General features: G+C 35.0%; 13 protein-coding genes and 3 non-coding genes across 16 annotated transcripts; 8 read left to right on the top strand and 8 right to left on the bottom strand. All coding sequences in view use genetic code 12, as the record gives it.

Annotated features, from left to right (window-relative positions):
- Positions 1 to 159: 159 nt before the first annotated feature.
- On the top strand, positions 160 to 2,025 carry CAALFM_CR05540CA (uncharacterized protein; the record flags this gene model as incomplete). The annotated part of the gene is made up of 1 exon (XM_705711.2): positions 160 to 2,025. The coding sequence occupies one exon, from the start codon at positions 160 to 162 to the stop codon at positions 2,023 to 2,025; it is 1,866 nt and encodes a 621-aa protein (XP_710803.2).
- Positions 2,026 to 2,528: 503 nt separating this feature from the next.
- On the top strand, positions 2,529 to 4,265 carry CWT1 (Cwt1p; the record flags this gene model as incomplete). Its single annotated transcript, XM_705712.1, has 1 exon — positions 2,529 to 4,265. The coding sequence occupies one exon, from the start codon at positions 2,529 to 2,531 to the stop codon at positions 4,263 to 4,265; it is 1,737 nt and encodes a 578-aa protein (XP_710804.1).
- A 111-nt stretch (positions 4,266 to 4,376) lies between these two features.
- Positions 4,377 to 6,521, bottom strand: NOC2 (mRNA-binding ribosome synthesis protein; the record flags this gene model as incomplete). Its single annotated transcript, XM_705713.1, has 1 exon — positions 4,377 to 6,521. One exon carries the CDS (start codon positions 6,519 to 6,521, stop codon positions 4,377 to 4,379), a length of 2,145 nt encoding a protein of 714 aa, XP_710805.1.
- A 192-nt stretch (positions 6,522 to 6,713) lies between these two features.
- On the bottom strand, positions 6,714 to 9,506 carry STE13 (Ste13p; the record flags this gene model as incomplete). Its single annotated transcript, XM_705714.2, has 1 exon — positions 6,714 to 9,506. One exon carries the CDS (start codon positions 9,504 to 9,506, stop codon positions 6,714 to 6,716), a length of 2,793 nt encoding a protein of 930 aa, XP_710806.1.
- Positions 9,507 to 10,097: 591 nt separating this feature from the next.
- CAALFM_CR05500CA (uncharacterized protein) lies at positions 10,098 to 12,734 on the top strand (the record flags this gene model as incomplete). The annotated part of the gene is made up of 1 exon (XM_705715.2): positions 10,098 to 12,734. One exon carries the CDS (start codon positions 10,098 to 10,100, stop codon positions 12,732 to 12,734), a length of 2,637 nt encoding a protein of 878 aa, XP_710807.1.
- A 73-nt stretch (positions 12,735 to 12,807) lies between these two features.
- On the bottom strand, positions 12,808 to 13,848 carry SUA72 (Sua72p; the record flags this gene model as incomplete). The annotated part of the gene is made up of 1 exon (XM_705072.2): positions 12,808 to 13,848. One exon carries the CDS (start codon positions 13,846 to 13,848, stop codon positions 12,808 to 12,810), a length of 1,041 nt encoding a protein of 346 aa, XP_710164.1.
- Positions 13,849 to 14,582: 734 nt separating this feature from the next.
- On the bottom strand, positions 14,583 to 15,443 carry CAALFM_CR05480WA (mitochondrial 2-oxodicarboxylate carrier; the record flags this gene model as incomplete). The annotated part of the gene is made up of 1 exon (XM_705071.1): positions 14,583 to 15,443. The coding sequence occupies one exon, from the start codon at positions 15,441 to 15,443 to the stop codon at positions 14,583 to 14,585; it is 861 nt and encodes a 286-aa protein (XP_710163.1).
- A 1,238-nt stretch (positions 15,444 to 16,681) lies between these two features.
- Positions 16,682 to 16,753, top strand: CAALFM_CR05470CA. The gene has a single exon (XR_002086430.1). It is a non-coding gene; the product is annotated as an uncharacterized ncRNA (small nucleolar RNA).
- A 136-nt stretch (positions 16,754 to 16,889) lies between these two features.
- CAALFM_CR05460WA (uncharacterized protein) lies at positions 16,890 to 17,729 on the bottom strand (the record flags this gene model as incomplete). Its single annotated transcript, XM_705070.1, has 1 exon — positions 16,890 to 17,729. The coding sequence occupies one exon, from the start codon at positions 17,727 to 17,729 to the stop codon at positions 16,890 to 16,892; it is 840 nt and encodes a 279-aa protein (XP_710162.1).
- A 296-nt stretch (positions 17,730 to 18,025) lies between these two features.
- On the top strand, positions 18,026 to 18,673 carry CAALFM_CR05450CA (uncharacterized protein; the record flags this gene model as incomplete). The annotated part of the gene is made up of 1 exon (XM_705069.1): positions 18,026 to 18,673. One exon carries the CDS (start codon positions 18,026 to 18,028, stop codon positions 18,671 to 18,673), a length of 648 nt encoding a protein of 215 aa, XP_710161.1.
- Positions 18,674 to 18,785: 112 nt separating this feature from the next.
- Positions 18,786 to 19,301, bottom strand: CAALFM_CR05440WA (3-hydroxyanthranilate 3,4-dioxygenase; the record flags this gene model as incomplete). Its single annotated transcript, XM_705068.1, has 1 exon — positions 18,786 to 19,301. The coding sequence occupies one exon, from the start codon at positions 19,299 to 19,301 to the stop codon at positions 18,786 to 18,788; it is 516 nt and encodes a 171-aa protein (XP_710160.1).
- Positions 19,302 to 19,801: 500 nt separating this feature from the next.
- CSP1 (Csp1p) lies at positions 19,802 to 20,866 on the bottom strand (the record flags this gene model as incomplete). The annotated part of the gene is made up of 1 exon (XM_705065.2): positions 19,802 to 20,866. The coding sequence occupies one exon, from the start codon at positions 20,864 to 20,866 to the stop codon at positions 19,802 to 19,804; it is 1,065 nt and encodes a 354-aa protein (XP_710157.2).
- Positions 20,867 to 22,247: 1,381 nt separating this feature from the next.
- tR(ACG)1 lies at positions 22,248 to 22,341 on the top strand. The gene is made up of 2 exons: positions 22,248 to 22,283; positions 22,306 to 22,341. It is a non-coding gene; the product is annotated as a tRNA-Arg (tRNA).
- Positions 22,342 to 22,371: 30 nt separating this feature from the next.
- tR(ACG)2 lies at positions 22,372 to 22,467 on the top strand. Its single transcript has 2 exons — positions 22,372 to 22,407; positions 22,432 to 22,467. It is a non-coding gene; the product is annotated as a tRNA-Arg (tRNA).
- A 282-nt stretch (positions 22,468 to 22,749) lies between these two features.
- On the bottom strand, positions 22,750 to 23,349 carry PST3 (flavodoxin-like fold family protein; the record flags this gene model as incomplete). The annotated part of the gene is made up of 1 exon (XM_705274.1): positions 22,750 to 23,349. One exon carries the CDS (start codon positions 23,347 to 23,349, stop codon positions 22,750 to 22,752), a length of 600 nt encoding a protein of 199 aa, XP_710366.1.
- Positions 23,350 to 24,873: 1,524 nt separating this feature from the next.
- YCP4 (flavodoxin-like fold family protein) lies at positions 24,874 to 25,740 on the top strand (the record flags this gene model as incomplete). Its single annotated transcript, XM_705275.2, has 1 exon — positions 24,874 to 25,740. The coding sequence occupies one exon, from the start codon at positions 24,874 to 24,876 to the stop codon at positions 25,738 to 25,740; it is 867 nt and encodes a 288-aa protein (XP_710367.1).
- Positions 25,741 to 25,920: the final 180 nt, after the last annotated feature.

Genomic DNA, 25,920 nt, shown 5'->3' with positions numbered 1-25,920 from the left:
TTACTACTAAAATTATAAACTAGGAGATTGAATCATAAAAATTTCTCAGATCAAGTTTATATAGTCAGATTATCTTTTTTTTTTTAAATACAGCACCTCCGCATTATCAAGACCACAACACTCAAATAATCACTTCATTTCTTCCATTGCCTTATTCCAATGAATCACCCTCGGCATAGAGACAGTATGAGGGTTTTCTTCAGACCAGTTGTTGTTGTTACCTGCTCAATGATATTATTATGCTTTTATTTGTTTAGTTATAAGAGTGTTGCGACTCATTTTGATTGGAATGATGCCTTTGACTTAACAAGAAACTCAAGGCAGAAAATAGAGACCAAATTCTTGGAGTCACCAAAGCTTGAGCATGAGACAAACCAGCAACAGCCAATAGTTCAAGATGTAGAGCTTGATTACCCTTTGAATAGTATGGTCAGCTCATTTTTCCCCATAGACGCAGTACTTCAGTTTAATACTTCTGATAACGGGAATATAACCACTCACGAGATGCTTGGAAGATATGCTTCTTTTAGTCCCATTTTGAACCACAGGTTGAAGAGTCAATATGCGATATTGCCATTTAATGCCTGTGATTTAGACAACTTAACATCGCTTTCTAAGACTAAGTATCATACTAAAGTATTGATTGTTTTGAGAGGAGGTTGTACATTTGTTGATAAGGTGTCCAATTTGCTAGAGTCAGAAATGGAGCCAACTAGTATTTTGATTGCTAATGACGAGCCTTATAGAGGGTTGATAACAATGTTTTCTAATACGTTCAATCAAGATGGATCATTGCAAACACCCATCATGTTTATAACCAACGAGGATTATCGATACTTGAAAAGTATTGAGTATCAAAATTTGACTATAGAAATTAGCACCGCATATATTGGAAGCTGGCTCAGTATAATTTTGTCAATGGTCTTGTCACCTCCGCTATTAATTATATTATTCTATGCAGTTATCATATGTGGTCAAAAGATCAGGAGAAAACAAGTAAATATTCAGAACGCTAAGATGGTTAAGAGCTTGCCAATCTATATTTACAACATAGATCACTTGGTTTTGGCAAAATATTTTCAGCATTATTTGAAAGTCACTGGTCAGAGTAACATGGTTCCGAAAGATGGAGAAAATGCAATGCTATTAGAATCTCCAAAACCTTCGCCTAATGCGTCATCGTCATCAATTAATAAAATAATAGTTGGAGGTATAGATTTAAGATCATCCAAAGTACATTTGCATGCAATAACTGCACCCGATGACTTCTATCCGTCATATAAATGCTCAATTTGTTTGGAAAAGTATATACCATTGAAGTCAAAGGTGCTTGTACTTGATTGCAAACATTTTTTCCACGAGTACTGTTTGTCTAATTGGCTAATTAACTTTAAAAGGAGTTGTCCGTTGTGTAACTATACACTTCAGAGTAGACACGATCACAATAGCTCTTATTGGGTTGCTGAAAGAGATGACAATACCATAGGTTATGGCAGCATGGAGGATTTGGAGGCTGGCCCTTCTAGACGCTCGAATGCAATATCACTAAATACTTCAGACGGCTCAGGGAGTGACGAGGAGTCTTATTTACTAGAGAATACCCTGCAGCAAGGAGTTAATGATGTGGTTTCAGATCATCCAAGCAATTACCAAAAAGACAGTCCCAAAACTCAGCACCTACACCCTAGTAATAATGTCATGCTCAACCCTCCAGAAAGTGTTTCCTCAGGTGGTTCCAACTTAACATTTTATACAGCCAATAGTCAGCCCATCGAAAGTAGCTCAGCTGAAAACGGCCAATCAGGTCAACCGAAAAGACCTTACCTAATATCCAAGCCACTGCAAATACTAAGTCGATTATCTTCTTCAAAACTATCAGGGGTTGAATTAAGTGCCAGTATTGATTCAGGTAGCGACCATAATCAACAAGAACAAAATTCTTTTGAATCATCGACTACAAGCATAGTTGAACTGGATCATGGCGATGAACTGACAATAAATCTTTCAGAGTCCTACAATAATTAATGTGTATAGTTTTTAATATTTTGATAATATTTAATTATGATTGGTGAATCAATGTTGTTGTGTAGTTTTATCGCCGACTTACTCACTTACTGCCCCGGGTAGTAAAATTGAGCCTCGGACTTTTGGACTTAAACATAATAATAATGTGTTTGCACGTGACTATTCAATAATGCTAAGAAAATAATATAATACAAAAGCCAAAGCGAAACAAGAGACAAGAAAAAAACAGAAAATTGAATGTACTAACAAAAAAATCAAACTTTAATTAAAAAGTGAAAATTAAAGTGAGTAGTAGTTGTTGTTGTTGTTGGAAAAACAAGGCGATTGTGTTATTAGTATATACAATTTAACAAACCCTAAAAGAAAGAGAAAAAAAGAAAGAAAAAAAAATTAACGCTCGAAGAATAAACCTTAAACAACAAAAGTGGTTTATATGGTTTGATCAGTGAATTTGAAATCAGTTTGTTTAAAAAACCACCACTTTCTTCATTAATTAATAATATATGTCTACCATGAGTACTCAAAAAGCAAATAGTTCCACACCAGGGGAGACTGATTCTTCATCAAGTTTACCACCTCCGGAGATAACAGAACCCACCTATAAGAAGCCCGAAAAATCGACAAAAAGGAGGAAAAAGAAGTTGGAAATTGCATGTGTTTATTGCCGCCGATCACATATGATATGTGATGAATCAAGACCATGTCAACGATGTATAAAAAGAGGGATTGCCCATCTTTGTTATGATGAACCCTCTAACTCGCGACAACGTAAAAAGGCGGCCGCTTTAAGAAAGACTCAGAGTGAAGGGGCACCAATGGTGACATCACCAATAACGCTTCCTTTGACGGGGTCAACGGGGAACCAACTGCCGTTACCGTTGCCACCATTACAAGCATCTCAACTGGATATAAGGTCTGCGCCTAAAACGGAGAATTCTTTGCAGTTTTCACAACCAGCTCTACATCAACAACAGATGCAGGAGAATCCACAAGGTGCATCTCAATCTGTCCATACCAACAATACACATATTTATTCTTCCCAGAATCAGCAGCAACAACCGCAACATCAACAACAGCTACAACAGCAACAGCCACAGCCACAGCCTCAATCAAGGTTAATAAAAAACTCAGTGCTATCCCAGACTTTGCCTTACAATCAACAACCATTCTTCTACTCAGAACATGCAAATAGTGAGTTTAGTTCTTTGAATGACTTTTTGTCAATGATTGATGACCCGGAGTTAGTCAACGGGGCTTTAAATGATGATACAGATGGACTTTTGAATTTTGGGGTTGGTAACAACAACAATAGCGGTGGCAGCAACAGCAATATTAACAACACTCACAACAACAATAATAACGGGTTTAGTATTAGCGGCGGGAATAGCACGACTAACTTGAATGCAGTTTTGGCGTATTCACCTAATTCTAATTTGTTTCCACCAACTTTTGGTAATGAAGCGGATTCAACTCAAATCCAATCACAACAACAACAACCTGAATTGACACAACAACCCCCTGCATTGAACCCAGTGAAGGTTGAGCCTCAAGCTGAGAAGACTGAACAACAACCTGTGATCTCAGATTCTGCAAGAGATAAGTTCTTTCTTACAGCAGCTGACCCTACTACTGAGATTTCACCTGAAGAACGATTGAAACAAGTTATTAAGGCAAAATTGGAGGCAGGTTTACTACAACCGTACAATTATGCCAAAGGCTACGCCAGACTTCAGAGATATATGGACAACTATATGAATATATCAAGTAGACAAAGAATTCTAAAGCCACTATCAATATTTCGACCGGCTTTTAGGGCAATTGCACGTACATTGAAAGATGTGGATTTGGTTTTGGTTGAAGAAAGTTTTGAGAGAATGTTGTTGGATTATGATCGTGTTTTTACGGCAATGGCAATACCTGCTTGTTTATGGAGACGTACTGGAGAGATATACAGGGGCAATAAAGAGTTTGCCTCGTTGGTAGGTGTGACCACGGACGATCTTAAGGACGGGAAGTTGGCCATCTATGAATTAATGAGCGAGGAAAGTGCCGTCAATTTCTGGGAAAAGTATGGTGCAATTGCTTTTGATAAAGGTCAGAAAGCGGTCTTAACCAGTTGTAATTTAAGAACTAGAGATGGTATTAAACGAAAAAGTTGCTGTTTCAGCTTTACTATAAGGAGAGATAGATACAATATTCCCAGTTGTATAGTGGGTAATTTTATCCCCATTGATCCTTAGAATTCAAAAAAAAAAAAATTGTATTGATCATTTAGTCTTGTATAACACTATCATATATGTAATATTATTATCGTGTATTAACACAACTGTAAATTATTTGTTAAATCTAAACTACTCATCATCTTCCTCCTCCATTACAATATCTTCATCTTCTTGCTCATCCTCTTCTTCTTCTTTTTTCTTTTGTTCAGCTTGTGCTTTTGCTTCCTCTTCTTGGGCTTCTTTCAAGATTCTTAATCTTTCTGCTTTCAACTGTCTTTGTACACTAACATATTGACCCAAAGGTGTCTTTTCCCATTCAAAGTCACTCAAAAATTGTTGTACCTCTGCTTTATTTGATGGTCCATACTCAACATTGGATCTTTTTCCAGTAATGAAAACAGCATTTGCATTTAATTTTTCTATCAATTGTTGCAATTGTTTGTTGAATTTTACATTTTTTGATTTTTTCACAAATCTTCTCAATGCTAACACAGCTGGGGTCACCAACTCTGGGAAGGCAATACTCTTCGCATACAAACCAAAAAATTCACCAGATAACTCTATAAATTGCTCACATAACCCATCTTGGTAAACTCTAGTGCCCAAATATGCTTGATTAACTTTAATATTGTGTTCGAAATCAACAGCTTGCAAAGTAGAAGCTTTTGGTGCCTTGGTCATTGCTGTAGATGATAAAATCTCTGAAATCAATGGGAATAAAGGAATAAACACGCCGGTAGATTGAGATAATCTGATCAAGGATCTAATTAAATAAAATCTTAATGGAAAAAATTGAGCGGTAGGGATCAATCTAATAGCACCCAAAGTAACTTGTACTAATGGATAAATTAATTGCCTCAATGGAGATTCTTTGGATTTATGGTTTTGCAACTCTTTTTCAGGATTACAATGTTGAGACAAAACTCTGGACCAAAAATCCAATGAATGACAGTATTGCCAGTTGTATATAGTTTTGTATCCCTCTTTTGCGTTCGAAGTAGCATTGATACTGTTACGTAAATGTATAGCCAATTGTCTAACATACTCAAAACCAACTTGATAACCCAAAGTTTCATTGATTCCAAACAATTCCACAGCTGAGTTTTTACAAAAGTTAATCTGGGCCATGGTATGGACATTTGTTTTTCTGCAATTCTGTAAGAAAGACGAGTAAGTTAATTTCAAAACGGTTTCCAAGACCGATTTAGGATACTCTCTAGATACATTGTTCAAAAATGCAAATGTAGAAATTTGCGTATCAATATCTGAAGAACTAGACCAAACATTTACAACGGCAGTCAAAATTTGTTTTAATAATCTTCTGTGTGACAAATAAAATGGGAACACCTCATAAATAGAAGCCAAAATTAAAGCAGCAGTTTCAGTATTGGTGATATCGTTTAATAAAGTGATGAATGAACCTGCATGTGATTTCAAAATAGCTGCAATTTGAGTGGCATATTGATTCTTTTGCGGGATAGTTCTTACTCCTTGAGTGTTAGTTTTGTATTTAACCAACTTTTGCACAGAAATAGGAACTTTTTTCAAAACTAATAACATCAATTCAGAAAATGCTTTAGGGTCTGTTATGGAAAACTTATAATCTTCAGAATCCGAATTGTGGATATTGACAGCTGCCTTAAAAGCAATAAGTATGTTTCTTGTAATCTTAGGGGTTGGCTTATCTAATTGTTGATTCCATTTTTTAACCAACGATTTCGTTATTTCAATTTTAGATCCTTTTACTTTTCCTAGAGTTGGTTCTTCCTCAGAATCATCATCGCTAGGAACTTCTTTTTCAATTTCTTCGTCATCATCTTCATCACCCTCGTCATCACTTATGGCATCTAAAGGATTGACAGCTTCAAAATCTAATAAATCATTGTCATTATCTTTCAAGTATTTGTAAAATTCTGGATCGTCTGCCTCTAATTTTTTCAAGTTTTCCTTCATTGCTTCTTCATCTTCCTCTTCAGAAGACGAGTCTTCTTCTTCGTTTTCTTCAATTGTATCTTGCTTGTTCTTGTTCTTATTCTTTTCTTTAGGAACTTCAAACCCACCTCCGAAAAAGTCGTCTACTGACATATCTTCAAAGACTTCCTTGGCTTTTCCATCAGCACGTTTGGGGGCATTGCTTTCCCCAGATGATGAACTACCACTCTTTTTTCTGGAAGCAATTTTCTTGTTCTGTGCCTGAACCTTCTTACGTTGCTCTATTGTATGTTTCAAATGCTTATTTTGAAACTTCTTTGTTTGTTTCGATGCTTTAGCCATGGTTCCTTGTGTAGAAAAGAGTTATTAGCAGATTAAATTTCTTAAAAAATTCTCAATATAATTTTTTTTTTTGAGTTTTTTCAAACCATCGCGATGAGGCCAAAATGGTACAACTTACAAGGACACAATTATTTGTTCAAAAAAAAAAGAGAAAGATATTATCACTATCTATCTATGCACATACTATATTGTCTAGTTTAATTCGTCAAAATTTCCTCTGAATGCATTTTGTAGCCAGTAGTATAGCTTATCGTATACAATAACACCAGCATTGTCATACAGAATACTATGATCACTATCAGGAAATAAATGCATGTCGTAATTCTCAACATTATGAATATTTAATTGATCTAATAACCACATTAGGTTTTGTACATGTACATTGTCATCACCAGTGCCATGTACTAGCAAGAATCTTTTCACAGATTTGAAGTTGTCAAAATCATTAATTCTTGCCGAAGTCTCATAATTGGGATCAGTATCTGGAAGACCCATATACCTCTCGGTGTATATAGAATCGTAAAACAACCAATTTGTCACAGGTGCAACTGCCATTCCGTATTTGAAAACTTCACCCTTATCATATTCCAAAGTCTTTAAAGTGACAAATCCACCATATGACCAACCCCATAGAGCAACTCTTTCTTTATCAATGAGTTTTTTGTTTTTCTTTATATATTCAGAGGTTATTGTTTTCAAATCTCTTGATTCCCAATATCCAATATTATTTTTGGCAAATGATTCAAATTTCCAACCTTTGCCTCCAGTTCCACGAGGATCAATCACCAAAATAATAGAGTTCAATCTAGCGCTAACAATTTGAAGAAACCCAATATCAAATTTCTTCATAACAGTTTGTGAACCTGGCCCTCCATATGTGTACACAAACAAAGGGTACTTTTGGTTTTTTGCCTTAAAATTAGGTGGCAATATCTCCATAATATTCAAAGTTACCTGGTCTTCTTTTTTTCCTATTGTCACCTCTTTGTATCTGACTGTTGGCAAATTAATTTCTTTTAAATTTGCCAAACTATTAACAATTGGCTGGTTCAATATGACTGCTTCCTCGATGGTTGATTTACCATATTCTTCGGATTTAATGAAATCATGCACATTTGCCATATTTATCAACCTCTGCCATGGCTGGTTAGGTCCCTGGTAAACCAAACTCAAGTACTGCCCGTTTTCGGAAAACTTTGTTTCAAAAATCCCGTCTTTCTTCGTGTCTGTAATATTGTAAAGTTTATAGTTATCTGCAAGATCAATTCCAACCAAATGAGCATCCATAGAGCTTCTTACCGTACTTAAAAAATAAACGAACTTCTCTTGAGCATCATAGATGGCTTCACCAGTTATATCCCAATCCTTGTTATCAACCAAAACTTTTGATGGTGACACCAGATGTGGGGAATCGAATAACGCTAAAGTGTTTCTGTTATCAATCACAACATTGTCAATGTACTTGCCATCATCAAGTAAAGTAATGGGATTCATCCTTTCAACCCATCCCTTATATTCCTTTGTGACATTGCTTGAACTCACAATACTCACATGATTCTTGTCTAAGTCATACAACTTTTTAGTGAGAACTGAGCTGGTTCTGTCTGATTGTTTCATCAAAAAGCTGTTGGCATCGATCCATTTGGCATAATACAAAATATATTCGGTTCCCAAATTATCATCTCCATCAATTATCTCCTCTGTTTTCTTGTTGGCGATGTCATAAATATACAATGATAGTATTGGATTACTTGTTCCCGGTTTAGGGTATTTCAATTGTGTATTTATGGGATATTGATTAACACCCTCATATTTTGATTCACCTACTTGCTGATATTGCATCCCTATATTGGTATTTTGCTTTGTATAATAATCCATGTCAACCTCTTGAACCTTTGTCTCATTGATTTTTGCAAAAATAAAATGATTCCCGCTTGGAGACCACCAAATCATTTTATTGCTAGCAATGACTTCTTCTTCATATATCCAATCAGACTTTCCGTTGATTATATTTGGTGACCCATCGTCTGTTATTTGCTGTATTTCGCCAGTAGCCAAATCCTGAATAAATAGATTATGTTCGAAACCAAACACGATGTATTTTCCATCAGAGGAAAAGTCAGCGTAATGTAACTTGTCCAATGCATCAACTTCCAAACCATTTCCCTTGTTATTATTTCGTGGTGGCTGAATGGGTGTGTATGTCCCAACCAAAGGTTTAAATAACCAATATAATGCGAAACTCAGATGTCGCCATTGGTGTACCGTGTCTGTTATGATAATATGTACAACTTCCGAATCTTCAATTGATTGCAGTGGGTTCAAAATAAAATCTTGGATTTTAAAAAAATTGTTTCCGTACTCAAATTGCTTGTTTGATAGAAAGGTATCACTTTTGTCCACTTGTCCAATTTGATTGACAACTATCTTGTCATGTTCATCTAGTACATAAAATCCACCACCATGTTTGCTTTTAGGAGACTGTTTAGAAGTCAACCACCTTATTTGTTTTTCAAAAGTGTGATATTTGCCTTTTCTCCAATCATTCATAGTGATGTTTTTGAAATTGGGGTTGTATTCATTGAGTGTGATATTTTCCCCATTTAGTTGAATAATGTTGGTTTTCCAGGTTAAATCGTTACCAATTGTTGAATGATTCACTCGAGAATATATTATAACGCTTCCAATCCATAAAAATATCGCCACTAAGCTGAATATGCCACATGTTCTACCGCTGATGCCTTCGTTTTTATATCGCATCAAAACAGATTGAAACAACGGACTGTCATTGAAATCTTCAATTTTTTGACCACTCAGACCAGAATAGTTTTCCAAGTCTTCAAAAATGTCAGATAATTGAGAGTCTGTAGAATTGCGAAAATCAGACTCCAGTCTTGTCGGTGAATCGGTGGGTGATTGTGTTGGTGGTACTTGATTTACCAATTCATACTCTTCATGCTGTGGCACACGCTTGTGAGTGAACATTATTAAAATATTTCTGATAGTGCTATATCAGTTGCATCAAGTTCTCCACTGCAGGACTTGTATTAATTCAAATTCACTAACTTCAGTCAAAAATAGAAAGAATCTGAAATCTGTAAACCTGTTACACGTATTTATTTGATTTTAATTTTCATTCTTTTTTTTGGTAAATAAAACACGAACTATCTTTTTTAACCTATTTAGAATCGTTAAGACAGATCTATGAAACTAATGATATTAAAAGGTGGGAATTTCTGAAACAAAATAAAGAACCAAGCTCTTCGGGTAAACTCTTTCTTTTATCTCTTGTATTTACTAGGATTGTATGCCGCTTTAATGTAACTTCGAATAACATTGATGAATCAGTTTGGATTTTGTGCCCCCCCCCCCCCAACAGCAAAACTACAAAATTACAACTGGCGCATATGTGCATGGTCGTGGGAAAACGCGGCGAAAATTCATATGAATTTAAGTCGATCCTTTTTTTTTTCCCAATTTAGGCATTTTATTCATTAAGATAAACAGTTCATTGATACCTATAGCCCAACTATCAAGTTATTGGATCGACTCAATTCCTAACATAGAGAAACAAGTATGGCAGAGACTTATCAGAGCACTTTATACTCGGAGTTATTCAACGATAGTATCGATAACGACGATGATTTTTACAAATCCATATTTGTTACCCCAATAGCAAAAGACTTATTAACAACTGTATTAAACACAAACACAGAGGCTATAGTGTTGACATCTGAAGTCTCTGATAAAAACTTGTTAATTTTAAGCAGAATTTATTTTAGTGGATTGAAAGTTCTTGCTCAAGCAACTAATTATCATCCCCTGGATGTAACTAAATTGTCCAATGAAAAAGTCAAATCTATAGTAGGAATTTCAAAACAAAACCGGACAGTATCATCTGAAAAACTATTTGACGATGAAAGTGGAGATATTACTGAACTAAATGGGAACGTACTGAAGAATACAAGTAAACAAACATTGAATGAATTTGATGATGGTGACGATTTAACAACTCTAAGCGGAGGAAGGCAAGGTTGGCAGGATCTGCTAAGTAACAACCCAGGTTTTCCATTAAAAGATGAGAATGCGTTTAGTAATCTAAGTGAAAAAGATAGAATTGATCTAATTGGAAATGTATTAAAAATATTTCAAGTCTGGTTCCAGAATTTAATTGATGTGGATTTCAAACTTGAAGTATCTCAGAGATCTTCTGGTATTCAATTAAAATTAAGAGTATTTGAATTCTGTGGAGAGAATAGTAACGGATCTTTCTTAATTGAATTATTCACTATATTAAAATCCTTTTTGGCTACTGCTATTAAAGAGATAGAGGACACGGATCTGGAATCGAAATTCATCAGCTTATCTGCAATTAAAGAAAGCATCAATTTACTAAAGAAAGTTTTCACACTGATTTTTTTGGACCTCGATATGCATAAAAAAGGTGATAATGAGTTTAAATCGCTAGTAAAATTGTTGCTGGTATTCTTTGAAGTTGACTTTGCTGATGAATTTTGGAAACTTATAAAACTTACAAGTCCAGATTTGGAAGACAATAACTACAAACCACCTAAAATTGTGCTATCACTTGAAACTATGTCAACTTTCTATTTGTTAATGGGGGTTTTAGCTAATACTCCATCGTCATTGTTTTCTGAGGGAAAACGCAATGCTGATATCACCACATTTTCCGTGGAAATGAAAAACCCATATAAAAGTTATTTTTCCCAGGATTTCAAGTGGGATGTTTTCAATCAGCAAGTAAACCTGAAATTATTACCCTTATTTTGTGTGGAGTTCAACTACTGTTATAACTTTCGTCCCGATTTAGTGTTAGAACAGATTCAAAATAGCTCACTTATTAACTGGATAAGTGGGAATCGTTTGAGTTCTGATATATATGTTAATTGCCTAACATCTCAAACGATCACAAATTTGGAAGTAAACAAAAAGTTGAGTGTGGCAGGCTCTAAAAGTGACTTGTATTGTCAAGAATTGAACAAAATATATAATTCAAAAATCCAAAATTTACAGGCTAAACAATCTAACGAAGAAATGAATTTGGACTTGTCTAAAATTTTCCCCGTTTTCCTTCACATGTACACATTTGCTCAAAATTCATCTTTTAACAGTATTCTTACTACCCAACAGTATCACTTTTACGATAAAATTGATGATAGAACAGATGACGAATTGAATAACGTGGAGCTTTTTGAAGTATGGGTTTGTTTATTGTCGTATGTTTTTGAATACCAATATAGGTCAACTTTGATGCAAGATTTAACTCAACTTGCATTATCGACACTATTAACTTTGCCATTGAATAATTTGGTGGATTATCAAATTAATGAGTATAAATGGAAATTGTGTCATCAGAAGGTGCCATTTGTACCTCTTGATTTGGGTGCCAAGGGACACAAACCAAGTATTTTTTACATTTTAGATACTGTACAAAACTTATTAAGGTTTAATCTAACTAATAGACTCCATGTCGTTAATCTTTCTATGGGACTAAATTTGATGTATAATATTTTGGATCACGTAAAAGCAGATTCCAATATTGAATTGGATAAGTATTCGTGGGATAACTTATTTTTGAGTTTGTTTGGATTGATCAAGTTTATTAAAAAGCAAAACCTGTTGATATTGAAATACATTAATCAACGTGATCTAGGTTCTTTAACTGAAGAGTGTTTCTTGGTTTTGAATTTGTTGCTTGATACTAGGTTTTCTTCTGTGAAACAAGTCATTGTCCAAGAGAAATCGAGTTTCATGGGCCTATTTGATTCTGATGAAACTAGATCTATAAACTACGCGTTAATTTACAATATTTTATTGAATTTCGAAGTTATTCAAACATTGATAAACGAGTTTGGGTTATCTGAAAGCGAACACTTGACAAATTTGTTTCATTGTATGGAACATTTTGACAAACTTTTTTATTTAACTGAAGATTCGAAAAAGGAAAGACTTTATAAAAAGACTGAGGTGCTTGATTTTGATTTTGATTCCCCTGTGTTTGTTGCTGCAATCAACTCATTCACTGACGCAAAGAATAGTAATCAGACTGAGAACTCAACAGAGGGTACGCAATCACCAATCACATATCAGTATAATCAAACATTGAAATACTCCTTGAAACAGAAACAGAGAGCTGTGTTGGATGACCAAGCTATGTTTAGTCTTATCCACCGGACTTTCTTTTCAGAATGATTAGTATAAGCACATAGTTTTTATTACCGCTACTATTAATTCATTTATTAATTTCTCAATATATTTAAGTATATTAGCTTTTGGGGGTATTCTCCCTTTTTACTTTGCTGTTGGCTTCCCAGGCGGGATCTATTAAATCTTTTGCATTTTCTTGTAATATTTTGTACGAGTTTTTAATTGTTCCAATACTGACACCTGTTTTATCTCTTATTTGCTGTTGTGTCAATTTAGTATCACCAAGCAGTTTTGCAGCAAGGAAAATTGATGTTGCAGCTATTGTTGTTGGTGACCTACCAGCTAGTACTCCAAGATCGTGGCACTTTCTAGCGACATACTCAGATGCACTGGTTATAGCCAAACTTAACCCCAAATGAGAGCAAAATCTTCTGATTAAATCCTCTGCAGAATGGGTAGTCAAACTACTTGTTTCATCCACTATCGATGTTGATGCATCATCGTTGTTGAGATGTGAACGAATTATTTTTTTTATCAACCCAGTAACTTTGGCAATTTGTTTTGTTGGGACATTTGTTAATGCTCTGATTTCCTCTAAAGTTCTGGGGACATCAGCTCTTCTACATCCCAACAAGATAGTGGCAGCCATGATTGAATCCTGAGTTTTTCCTTTCAACAATCTATCTTCTCTCACTGCTTTATATAAATGTTTGGCTGCATCGCTGGCTGATTTAGGTAATTGATAACCATTACATAGTTCGGAAATCTTCTGATAAGCTGTCTGTAGTGCATAATTCTTTTTGTCGACAAGGCTTTTCTGTTGGATTTTATTCAAGCTATTCTTGGAGCTGCCGGAATTAGAATTAGGAGCATATGAAATCATAGTCGTCAAATCTTCGGTATCGTATAATGAATTACTGGCATCACCGACACGAGACGGATCGTCTGTATTCTTATCGTCATTTTGAAAAGTTCTCCATTCTGACCTAGTATCAACTATTCGATCACTTAGGACTAGTCCACATTGACCGCATATTATATCACCTTCGCTGAATCTTTCTATTAAATCTGGTGGGAACTGCTTGCAATCAGGACAAATTAATGTGACATTCAAGTTTGGCCCTGTAAATTTCTTGTTATTAATATTGGAATTTGACATTTATGTATACATCGATCTTACTTAATACAACACAAAAAAATTGAGTTAAAAGTCAGTTCAGGGGAGCTGGGTATAAAACACCATGGATATTATCTTGTATTTATTTATTTATACAGCAGAAAGACTATTCGGGTGTCTTTTTATCTTTATTCTTTATTTTTCAACCGAATAGAGACTGTGAATGAAAAAAAAAAAATCTAAAACTGCAATAATTTTAGTCTAGAAGGGACCAAAGGATGTAAGATGTGGTATTAGTATTACTACTTTTTGACGTAAGTACTATGTAATCGAGAAAGGTGGAGAAAACTTACGTGTACCTTTAACGCGCAAAACTAACAAAGTTGCTAAAGGTTCTCTCCTTTTTATACAATTCAATTTTATCATGTGCAAATTTTATTGTTACTCACCGGGCGCACTTGTACAAAAGTTGGAGGCGTCGTGGGTTAGTAAGTTCCTATGATTCGATATTTTTCACACACAGTGTCTCCATTCCATTCTTTGTTTGAATTTTGCGCTGATAGTTACCTCCAACATTGTCCAGGTAAGGTTTTCTTCGATGTGACACTACTCCCCTATTTTTCTTCTCTAACCGTCTTTTATAATTTGCAACCCAAATTCGAACTCTAATTCCAATTAACTACAGGATCAACTACTAATTTAGTATAGACTATTAGCGTACATTTTTTTATATTCAGAATATTTAATCTTCAACATTACTACATATGGTGAGAGAACTATTTCTCATGGTATTGTCTGAAAAAGTCCATACAGGCGGTAAAAACCACTAATAAAATACCCCCTCCTGGACCCAATCTCAAAACTTTTGGAATGAAACCTTTGTACAATGCACTAAACCCTTCTTCTCTGGCAACTTTCAAAATGGAAGGGTATGTCCATCTATATTGGGTTGAACCTGCTTGGATTCTTGATTTGACAACATCAAATGGAGTGTTCAAAATTGTACCAAAAGTACCACCAACGGTACCACAAGTCAAATCAATTAAAGTCTTTTGAGTAGAATCTTTTGGTTTTGGCATCAATGATCTCACTTGGTGAATACATCCAAAATAACCTGCATTCCACCAGATATGTCTCCATAAAGTAGATTCCAATCCTTTATACAACCCTAATACACCATTTTTCTGAACAATATCTTTGACCACTTCCCCCATACCATTGAATTTTGTCGTCTTGTCTTGTAATCTGATCTTGATCAATTCGAAAGGAACAACCACAAATGATTCGGTGGCACCAGCAGTGGCACCAGTCAAAATAGCTAAAGATTGGTTCATCTTGGTAACTCCAAAATAGTTTCTGTAGAATTTACCCCATTCATCGTTGGCAGCAAATTTAGTGGCTCTTTTTGGTGCTTCCATCAAAATAGGAGCAGAAATACCTTTATATAAACGTGAAAACCCTTCTTCACGGACAATTTTTTTCAAACAATTTATAGTACCGTTGTAATCATTTGTAGTGGCCAATTGCTGTCTTGTTTTAACCACATCCAATGGGTACATAACAAGGATTTCAGAAACCCCGGCAATAGCACCAGATACAAATTGGTAAATAAATGGTAAAGGTTTTGGTTCAGACATTGCTTTTGTGGATTGTAACAGTGGATATGATTTAGTATATTAGACTTAGCTTGTAGTGGTAATACTATCTGGCTTTTTGTTAATTTGTTTTATCTAATTCTTTGATAAGAGATATTTGATTTACCCCAAGTTGAAATTGATTAACTCCTGATGTTATACTTATTAGACAATAGATCAATTGGCCAATGCTTCTCAATTAAATAAAGAAATACAAAAAGAAAACGTTATTAAAGGACCAAAGGAAAGAGAGAAAAAAAAGAAGTTATCAAATGGAAGACGAAATAATTGATTTAAGAAAGGAAAAAATTTTCTCTTTATGAATCGTCTTGGTGTGGGAATAATCGGAGGGAAAAAAGTAAGCAAAAATCGGTGAGAGAAAGAAAAAGTGGGGCACAGAAATTATTAGAGTGGATGTAGTCGACCTCCCACTTTCCTTTGGATTGTAAGGTCAATACAGAGTTTATACCACGTGAAAATGGTATATCTCTTTGTATGGTATGAATGTCTTGATCATAAAAGGGTATTAGAACTAAAGCCTCAATAAATTGATAGAGAAATCTGGTATCACTGGTACCAAATCGCTGAATTTGTTGATAGTGTTAGTAATTGATTGTTCCAAAAATTTACAACGATAGCGAGAAAAAAAAAAAGGCTGAATAAAATTTTGGTTTGGTGTGTTTTTTTCGCCTGAACCGGTTGTAGTAGGAAAATGAGTCAGTATTAATAATGCAGATACTGCTCTAATAGCCGATACAGTGGAGAACTTAACAACTAAACACATTTGTAGAATTTATTGAATGAGGGGATAATACCTGTTTTTCTCAACAATTTGTGTTATCTATGCCAAATAGGAGAGACCGGAATTATCAAAATCAAACCAAAGTGTTTCAAGTCCTACTTGGAACCAATAGACTTGGCCGACTTTGGTCTTGGGTGTACATTTCCAAAATGCAAATGCAAATAAAATGCAAACTTTAATAATAAAAGGCATTATCCTCAGAACACTTAGTTCTTGACCTAATAAATTTTATTTCTTTTTTTATTTGAACATTAAATCCATTTGCAAGTATCGTTCTTGAACCCTAATCAATTTTTTTTATTTTTTGTTAAAGCACGTATCACGTGACAACTTGTTGTGATGTCCATTGGAAAAAGTATAAAAAAAATTTTCACCACCATAAATCTTTTTCAACTTTTTCTTTCCTTTTCTTCTTTTTCTTCTTTGTGCGGCAGCCAAAGCTATTACCGTGTTGCTTGTCTGTTCTATTAATCCTAACGAGTTGGCGAGCGTCAAGCTATTGGCGAGAGTAAAATTTACACAACCGGTCATCTTAGTGCCCTTTCATTTAAGACTGTTTTTCAAAGTTTTCAGTGAGGGCCGGAAGACCATACATTTGATTCAATGAGCACCAGTTTTATGTATATTTATATTATATTATATTGTAACTATATCCATTGTCCTCTGACGATTGCTAATGAGAAATTTATAAATAGACCAGCTATTATTGACATTTTTTGACGTTTATTGAACACTGAATCATCTGCAAGTAAGAACACCACTGAGATAATTCCTAGGAAAACGCCAACACAAAATCCGAGTAGCAAATCTTCATTCACCCTTGATTCATCTAGATCCATGGGTTGAGAAGGTGTGGTTGCTGCTTGTGCTTGGTCTCCATCTTGCGTCAAGGGAGTTTGCTCATTTGCTGTTCCCGCTGCTTCATTGTTAGAAGTCGATTCAATCCATCTTTCTTCCAATTGACGTAATCTGTTTTGTCGATGTTCATCTTCTTCGACATCTGCAATGTCTCCTCCACTACTAGTGTTATCAGAGCCATATATCAGAAGAAATTGACGCCTCAAATCAGTTACATCATCTTGAGAAAATCCCTGTTGTAATAATCTATCAAATCCAATAACCTCTGGGTTTGTTGATACCTCTTGTGGTTTATTATCTAGTTGGTTTTCTTGTGCTAGTTGTTCTCTCGTCAACTCGTCACCTATGACACAATGAATATAAATCTGATCCAAATTTAATTGTGGTTTCAATACTTCTTTTTTAAAGTCAGTTTTTTCATTCAATACTCTTCCATTGTAAATTAACCTCAAACGCTTGTTAGCACACTGTGGGACTTTACTTCTAATAGTTGTTTTTAGCCAAACCACATTTACTAGTTTGTTGACATCATCCACATCATAATTTATGCTTAAAGGGATCGATAAATCTGGAACTTGTTCTGATGCAGAAAGCGAGTTGGTAAATCTTATAACAACGTTTAGTCTCATTGATAGATGAAGTTTAATTCTTGGTGTTTTAAAATGGATGTTAATTGGATTTAATGTGCTAATATATTAAACAAATTGAGCAAGCGGACATTATTTTTGGTGCTTTCTTTTTTTTAGTTCTCTGTTGCTATTGTGCGGGCGTAGTATAATAATATTCTTTTGTTGTGGCAAAAATGCATGTCTCTCGTTCGGTAATAATTTCACCATATGCTGAATTTTCCTGTAGCATTCTTTTTTTTTTTTGGGCAACATTGTACTGAAACCAGAAGTCAATCATAGATACGATAATCCCAATTATGTCAACTGAAGTCAACCAAACAGTCTCCAAAGTGAAAGGAGCCATTGAAGATGAATCAATAACAGAACAAGAATCAGGTTTTAGATATGCAGCTTATGCAAATAGATTGAGAACTATTTTATTGGCATCACATCGTTACGTAGCATACACTTCAGATATCGGAGAGTCTTTCCGTCCGGTTGCTCATCCATATTTAGTGAAGTCGGGATACGCAGTGTCATGGCTTTATATTTTGGGTGATGTCTCTTACGCTTCTTGGATTACCAAAATGAAAGCCGAAGGAAGATACGAGCCTGGTTTAAAACCTTGGGACAAGGCACCAGCTCCTAATGAAATTGCAGCTAAGACATTTACGTCCACTCACAGTTTGGTGGACTCTGATTGGAGATGGAGTGCTTTGAAGAGAGGTATATTTCAGAGTATTGCGTCAATGGGGTTGCCCGCCTTTACAATTCATAGTTCTGTGCGTTATTCTTCGTACTTGTTCAAAAATAGCAAAGTTCCAGTTCTCAAGACTTATGGGCCAGTTGCTATCGGTTTAGGTATTGTTCCAGTTTTGCCTTATATCTTTGATGAACCAGTTGAACATGCAGTTGATTGGGTCTTTGAGCAAGGTGAAGATATCTACCGTCAAAAATTTAAATGATCCTATCTCATGCTATATTTATTAGATTCACATATTTATTTATTTAGTTGGTTGGTTTTCCTCTTACTTTGTCTTTCCATTTAGACTTTAGAATATAGATTATTTGAAATCATTAATCTCTTCTCGATGAATTTACTGTTCCACAATTCTTGCAAGTTCTTGCGTCTAAATCAGCATCAAATTTAACAATTGCTTCCTTAATTTGAGTTCCTAAATCTGTCAAATAAAATTCAACTTCATGAATGACTGTCTGACATTTTTGACAATACCATCTGACTTTATCATTAACACCTGCGGGTCTATCCTGTTCTACCACTATTCCAATGGTGTTTTCATAACGACATGGGTTGTGTGGCACGTTGGGAGGTAAAAGAAATGAGTCCCCTTCATTTATAAAAATATCCTTGAATTCTCCATCGTCAACCACTTTCAAACACATTGTGCCTTTGAATTGGTAGAAATATTCTGGGGTTTGATTTATATGATAATCACTTCTTTCGTTAGGTCCACCAACAATCATGATGGTAAACCCACCTCGGTGAAGACAGAAATTGTTGACTGGGGGCTTCAAAAGGTCACCGTTTTCTTCTATCCATTTGATAATGTTTATAGGTTGGCCAAGAACCATTGTGCTTCTATAGTTGCGTGTGGTGGGAATTGATAATTGTAAAGGAGTTTGAGATTACACCAATGCTCAAAATTAATCAGCTAACTTTGCTCGTTGCCTTAAAATCCGCTTTACCTTTTTTTTCGGGTCGCAATTTTTTCACTCCTAATAAATATCGGTAGATGAATCTGCAACTCATACTTGCGAGCGGTGTTTGTAACAAGCAAAGAAACCCCCTTACTTTTTCAATCATTGAATATTGCATCTAAAATTGCAACCATTTCTACTTTATTCTTTTCTGATAATTATTTTATGTGCTAGTTGATATATTAACGAGAAACTATAATAACTATACACAAAAGTTAGACAATTTGACCAACATGGTCAAAACCGAAAATCAAAAGTATAATACCATTTATTGAATCTTAAAACAAAAGAAACTTCAAAGTTCAATCAAATGAGAAATAGGAATCAAAAAAGACTTTTGTTGGCGTTATTCAAAACCAGTCTTGAAACACGATTTAATCATGTTTTTGTTTCTTTTTGCAATCATCGTCGCAATCATCATTTGAAAAGGTGGCTTTTTCATCTGATTTTAAAACAATAAGTTCAATTTTAGAGCATTGTGGACCAATAGATTTATCATAAATCTTGTATAACCCTTTGTCGTCAACTTTACAATGCCAGAACTCGATCTTGTGGTTAAGAGCCAAATAATAAGTTCCTTCAGTGTGAACAATAGAGAAACCTTCCTTGTGTAAGGCATCCTTTTGCGGTGGTTTGTCAAATTGGAACTGATGATTAGCGGCAATTTCTCCAGTGGCATCTCTTTTATCTTTCAAAACACCATTACATAAGGTAATGAGCAAGTCGCAATCAGTGTTATGAATTTCACAATATGGATACTTGCAGTGGTGTTTATCACATTTATCATCATCTTTGCAATCATCGTGACACTTATCATCACCATCCTTACACTTGTCATCACATTTTTTGTCTTTGCATTTGTCATGGCATTTATTGTCATCCTTGCAATGATCATGTTTTTGCTTGTCATCACATTTTTTGTCCTTGCATTTATCATGGCACTTATCGTCATCCTTGCATTTGTCATGGCACTTATTATCCCATTTATCATCGCATTTCTTATCTTTGCAGTGATCATCTTTGTGTTTGTCATCACACTTGTCCTTGCATTTGTCATCCCATTTATCATGACACTTCTTATCTTTGTATTTATCGTCCCATTTGTCATCTTTCCATTTATTATCGTCACCACCAGCAAAAACATTTGTACAATGTTTACATTTGGAGTAAGGATAGGTTCCATCACATCCATGATATAATTGACCATCTTCACCTTCATAAACTAAATCCAAATCAGTGTCTTTACAGAACTTCTCATCTTTGTGATATTTCCATTCTTTAACCACCAAAGCAAATTTCCAATTAAAGGTATCAATTTCACAATCGTATTTGTCGTGTTTATGTTCATAATTGTCTCCAAACTCTGTGTCATATGTGATAACAGAGGAATTGACAATGGCAAGTAATGAAAATGTTAAAGCAGCAGTGGAAAACTTCATATCGTAATGACAAGTTGAGTTGTTGTTAGTGATGATTTATAAAAAGAAGAAAATAGAAAATTTGAACTTTTGAGGTGATTTCAATGGAGTATTTATAGAGTAGGAATTATTGTATACTAGTTGTTGCATTTGATTTGTTGGGCATAGTTAATGATGTGGAAGTTGCTTTATTGAATTGAAGATTACCTGTTCTTTTGTTATTAGTTCTTGAGTTGGTCCATGATATGCATTGGTGGTGTGTAATAGCTTGGCTGCTAAATTTATTAACAATAGTGTGTGCAAAAGTGTGTGGTGAAAACAAAAATGCAATGCCAAGGTTTCTAGTAGATTTATTTAGCGACCACACAGTGAGTGCCCTGGATTCAGCTAACAAGTGTTTGAAGGTAGAATAAAGTGACTGTAACCCCACTTGAATTTGCATCTTGTAGTAGTGGTTGATGTGTTGGACTAAAGAGTAAGCAAACCAAAAAAAGCCTGTTTTTGCTGTCTAAAGTGGATTCTTAAGCCCTTTTTTTGATACCTTATATATATTCTGTCAATAAGCCTCCTGGAATGTTGCAGTTTAAATGTACTACATTCACAAAGAATGTAATATATTTAAAAGTGGCGGCTCTCATTCTTTTGCAGCATCGAATATCAAGTGTTCTTCCTTTCAGTGTAAGTGAAAAAACTGTTGAAATAACTAAAAAAGAGTCTCCTATTCCAACATTACATCTTAATTTGCAAATGGATGTACGTAAACAATTCATAAGTACAAACGAGGCAAGTGTGTAAAAGCCAAGTGTTGTGAAGAATTGTGTATACAAAAAAGTGTTTCTGTATTGTTGAAAATAAAAATAGAAGTACTGTATTCTAATTATTAGTGAACCTTTTAGTTAACACATTTCAAAGTGGATGTGATTGCCAACTGTTGATATTTACAGATGGGTTTACATATTTGAAAAGGATGAAAGCTGTATATTCCAGGCAAAATAAATTTTCTCTAATTTTTCTTCTCATTTGCATTCCCAATTTTATCAAAAAATACCAACTTCCCACCAAAGACACAATTTTGTGTGTTCTCCTTAGAAAATATTATGAAAATATTGACCAAAACTCGAATAACAGCCATTTACAATATACAAGACAATAAGAGATAACTCTAACTTAATTTATATCCACATAGCACACAATTTAGTCAAAACAGCATTCTTTTTCCCAAAGGCTCACTTTCTCACAATACGACTTTTTCATTTATTAAAAAACTTACAAAATCTTTAAGGAAATTACGCAAAAGCTGAATCTAAAACCAATTGAGGTTCATATCAAGATGATGTCAGGTGTAGCCTCAGTATTTTGGAATTGACTACACTTTGTGAAACTTTGAGACACGCAAGAAGTTCTGGCTGTGGCCTAATGGTAAGGCACTTGACTACGGTTGAAAACAAATTCGGCTTGCCATCAAGGGATTGCAGGTTCGAGTCCTGTCAGCCAGGTTTACTTCTATTTTTCAGCATAATTTTCTACTGGCTGTGGCCTAATGGTAAGGCACTTGACTACGGTTAAATTCTTAGATTTAGCTTGCCATCAAGGGATTGCAGGTTCGAGTCCTGTCAGCCAGGCATAACTTTTTTACAATTCGAACAAAGAAATGTTTTCTAATCGAACTGTAGCTTCTGCCAGTATATTCTTTTTAATTTTTACAACTTAATACGATGAAAATGAGATCAAAGATTTAATTGTCAAGAAATCGGAGTTTTCCAAGCAACTCTTCTCCTCGAACCTGTCACACCCTCATCCTCTACCTAAAAAATACTTTTTGCGTCATTAAATTTATTTATTTCTATTAGTTGTAAATAATTACAAAATCAAGTATACTCTATATTCATCTAGAAAAAACGAGTTTATTTGGAAACAGTTTCGTAGAAAGATTTACCTTGGATGAAAGCAATTTCTTTTTCCAATTTGGTTGGTTGTCTAGAACCATCAACACCAGCAAAAGTACCGGCACCGTATGGAGAACCACCGTGGATTTCTTCCAAGTTGGTTTGTAATGGGAAAGCCTTAGCGTAACCCAATGGAACAAAGATGATACCATGGTGAACCAAGACAGATAAAGCATTGACAGCAGTAGTTTCTTGACCACCACCTTGACCACTGGTAGAAACAAAGATACCAGCTTGTTTACCAGCTAAAGCACCTTGGGCCCACAAACCACCGGTGGCATCCCAGAAAGCCTTGAATTGGGCTGGGTAGTTACCGAATCTGGTTGGGATACCGAACAAGTAAGCATCATAACCAGTTAAAGTATCGTTGGTAGCAATTGGGTAGTTTGGTTTAGCTGGAGCATGTAACAATTTCAAGACATCATCAGATAAGGTTTCTGGAACTTGGTAGATGTCAGCAACACCACCGGCAGCTTCAATACCTTTCTTTTCTTCTTCAGCTAATTGAGCAATGTGGTGGTATAATGAGTAAATAATAATTGCAACTTTTGGAGCCATTGTGTGTTTATATGTATATGTGTATGATTGAATTGAAAAAAAAATTGACAACAGCCAAGATTCTAGTGAAGAAGATGGTAGGAAATTGAATTGCTTAAATAGTACTTGAAATTTCAAAAAAAAAAATACAGAAAAGTGCGGCAACGTCGCCAGCACATATTTCAAAAACTAAGAGCCACAAATGAAATTTACATATTTCCAACCGACGTTCAAATGTACTATTGCAACATAATTCTATTTTACATTTTCCGCATAGTCTTTTTATTAGTAAGATTAGTAACATGAAGGTTAAATTTTGTAGTTGTAGTCCATCGACATTGTCAATTGTGGTTCAATCTATCAGTATGTGTGTAAGCCATTGTAAGTGTTGACTAAGCATTAGTGAGAATCTTAGTAATAGTGAATATGAACGAGAAAGGGGGGGGGGATGGAAAAAGTATTAAAAGCGATCCGGAAAAAGTCATAAAATCGGAGAAGGAAGGAAAAAAGAAGTCCCAGAGATAATAATAGAAGACTAATTCTTAATTATTTCAATTACAACACAAAGAAAGAGTAAATACAGGCCAGAAAATGTGAGTATTTGCAAGACCAAAAGAACACCGGAATTAACGTGTTTTTGGGCACCAGCATCGTTGAGTGATTCAGATAGACTAATTGCTCTCTAATAGTACGAGCAAACGATAATCATGCAGATCAGAAAGTAGGCACAGTTGTGGGAGATTTAAAAAATTCCACACTTTTCATCGCCAAGCAAAGCAGAAAAAAAAAATACTTGAAGCAATACTATAATGCACAATTTCTTAAACGTGTATTACAATTCCATTACTAAAAAGTTTGTCAGCAATAAAAAGATGATTAATCACGACACAAGATAATTTCGGGACAAGATTTGTCTATTTCCGGAACCAGCTCCATGTAACAAATTCTTAAAGTCGACGAAATCTTCAATTTTTACAATTGCTAAGTGAAAGGGCAAGGAATAAATAAAGCTTCAACAGGGAAATCTTATAATATTGAGGGTATTTTTCTTTATTTCTATTTTTCCGGAACCCATTGACACTGAAATTTTTCAATTTAAACTGATCTGAGAATTTCAATACGGCTTCAATTGTAATAATAAGATCTTAATAACCAAAGTAGAATCTACACTATTATTACAAATTTCAATTATACACGTTAATAAACTCTTAATTTGTAATCGAAAAAGTTAAATTCACGATTTTTTCATTTATTTGCATTTTTTACCAACAATTACCAGCATTTCCATTAATAAGTGAGTTCTGTATTTTTAGTAGTTCATACATGTGTATGAATTATCTAGAATAATTTTTTGTATTTTCTTTCTTTTTTTTTTTAGTAACCTGTTTGAACATTGCCTTGCTAAATATATAACATTTCAATTTTCCTAATTAACCCTTCTCCCACTTTTTTCCTCTTTCATTTTTGGGAGTTTCCTTTAGTTATTTTGCTTACTTTCTTATTATTTCTATACAAACACACATACACACTTTTAATAAACCAACCATGAAGATCGCCATTATCCAATATTCCACCTACGGTCACATTACTCAATTGGCCAAAGCCGTTCAAAAAGGTGTTGCGGACGCCGGCTACAAGGCTGATATTTTCCAAGTTCCAGAAACTTTGCCACAAGAAGTGTTGGATAAAATGCATGCTCCAGCAAAACCAACTGATATTCCAATTGCTACCAACGATACATTGACTGAGTACGATGCTTTCTTATTTGGTGTCCCAACTAGATATGGTACTGCTCCAGCTCAATTCTTCGAATTCTGGGGTGCCACCGGTGGGTTATGGGCTAATGGTTCATTAGCTGGTAAGCCAGCTGGTGTTTTCGTCTCCACAAGTGGCCAAGGTGGTGGTCAAGAAACCACCGTAAGAAACTTTTTGAATTTCTTAGCTCATCATGGAATGCCATACATCCCATTGGGTTATGCTAATGCTTTCGCATTGCAGTCTAGCATGGAAGAGGTCCACGGTGGTTCTCCATATGGTGCCGGTACTTTTGCAAACGTCGATGGTTCTAGACAACCATCCACCTTGGAATTGGAAATTGCTGAAAAACAAGGTGAAGCATTTGTCAAATCTGCTACTAAATTAGTCAAAGGTAGCAAAAAAACCAATACCACCACTACTTCTAAGTCAGCTGCTACCAGTGATGCTGCTGGAACAACCTCTGGTACCGCTGCCGGTACTAGTGCTGCTACTGGTGCTGCTACCGGAACTTCCGCTCCTAAAGAATCCACCAAAGAAGCTTCTTCTAGTGCCAAAAAGGAAGCTACCAATGGCACCGCTACTAGAACTCAACAATCTACAAAAGCCCCTGAAACTGCTGAAAAAAGCTCATGTTCCAAATGTATAATAATGTAAAGTGGAGTTCAATACGAAATCGACAAACAACAAATGTATTCCTAAAGAAAAAGTACTTAAATGGTTTTCTTTAAATAGATTTTAATATATTAATAGAAAATTAATGAAAATTAACGAAAAAAAAAAAAATATGGTAGTGATGGAATATCACAATTGTAATGGAGGGAGGGTTAGTATAAT

This window comes from Candida albicans, chromosome R (genome assembly GCF_000182965.3).
Source record: "Candida albicans SC5314 chromosome R, complete sequence".
In the NCBI taxonomy this organism is placed as follows: Eukaryota; Fungi; Ascomycota; class Pichiomycetes; order Serinales; family Debaryomycetaceae; genus Candida; species Candida albicans.
The sequence above is the reverse complement of the archived record's forward strand: the minus strand, read 5'-3'. Positions and strand labels throughout refer to the sequence as shown.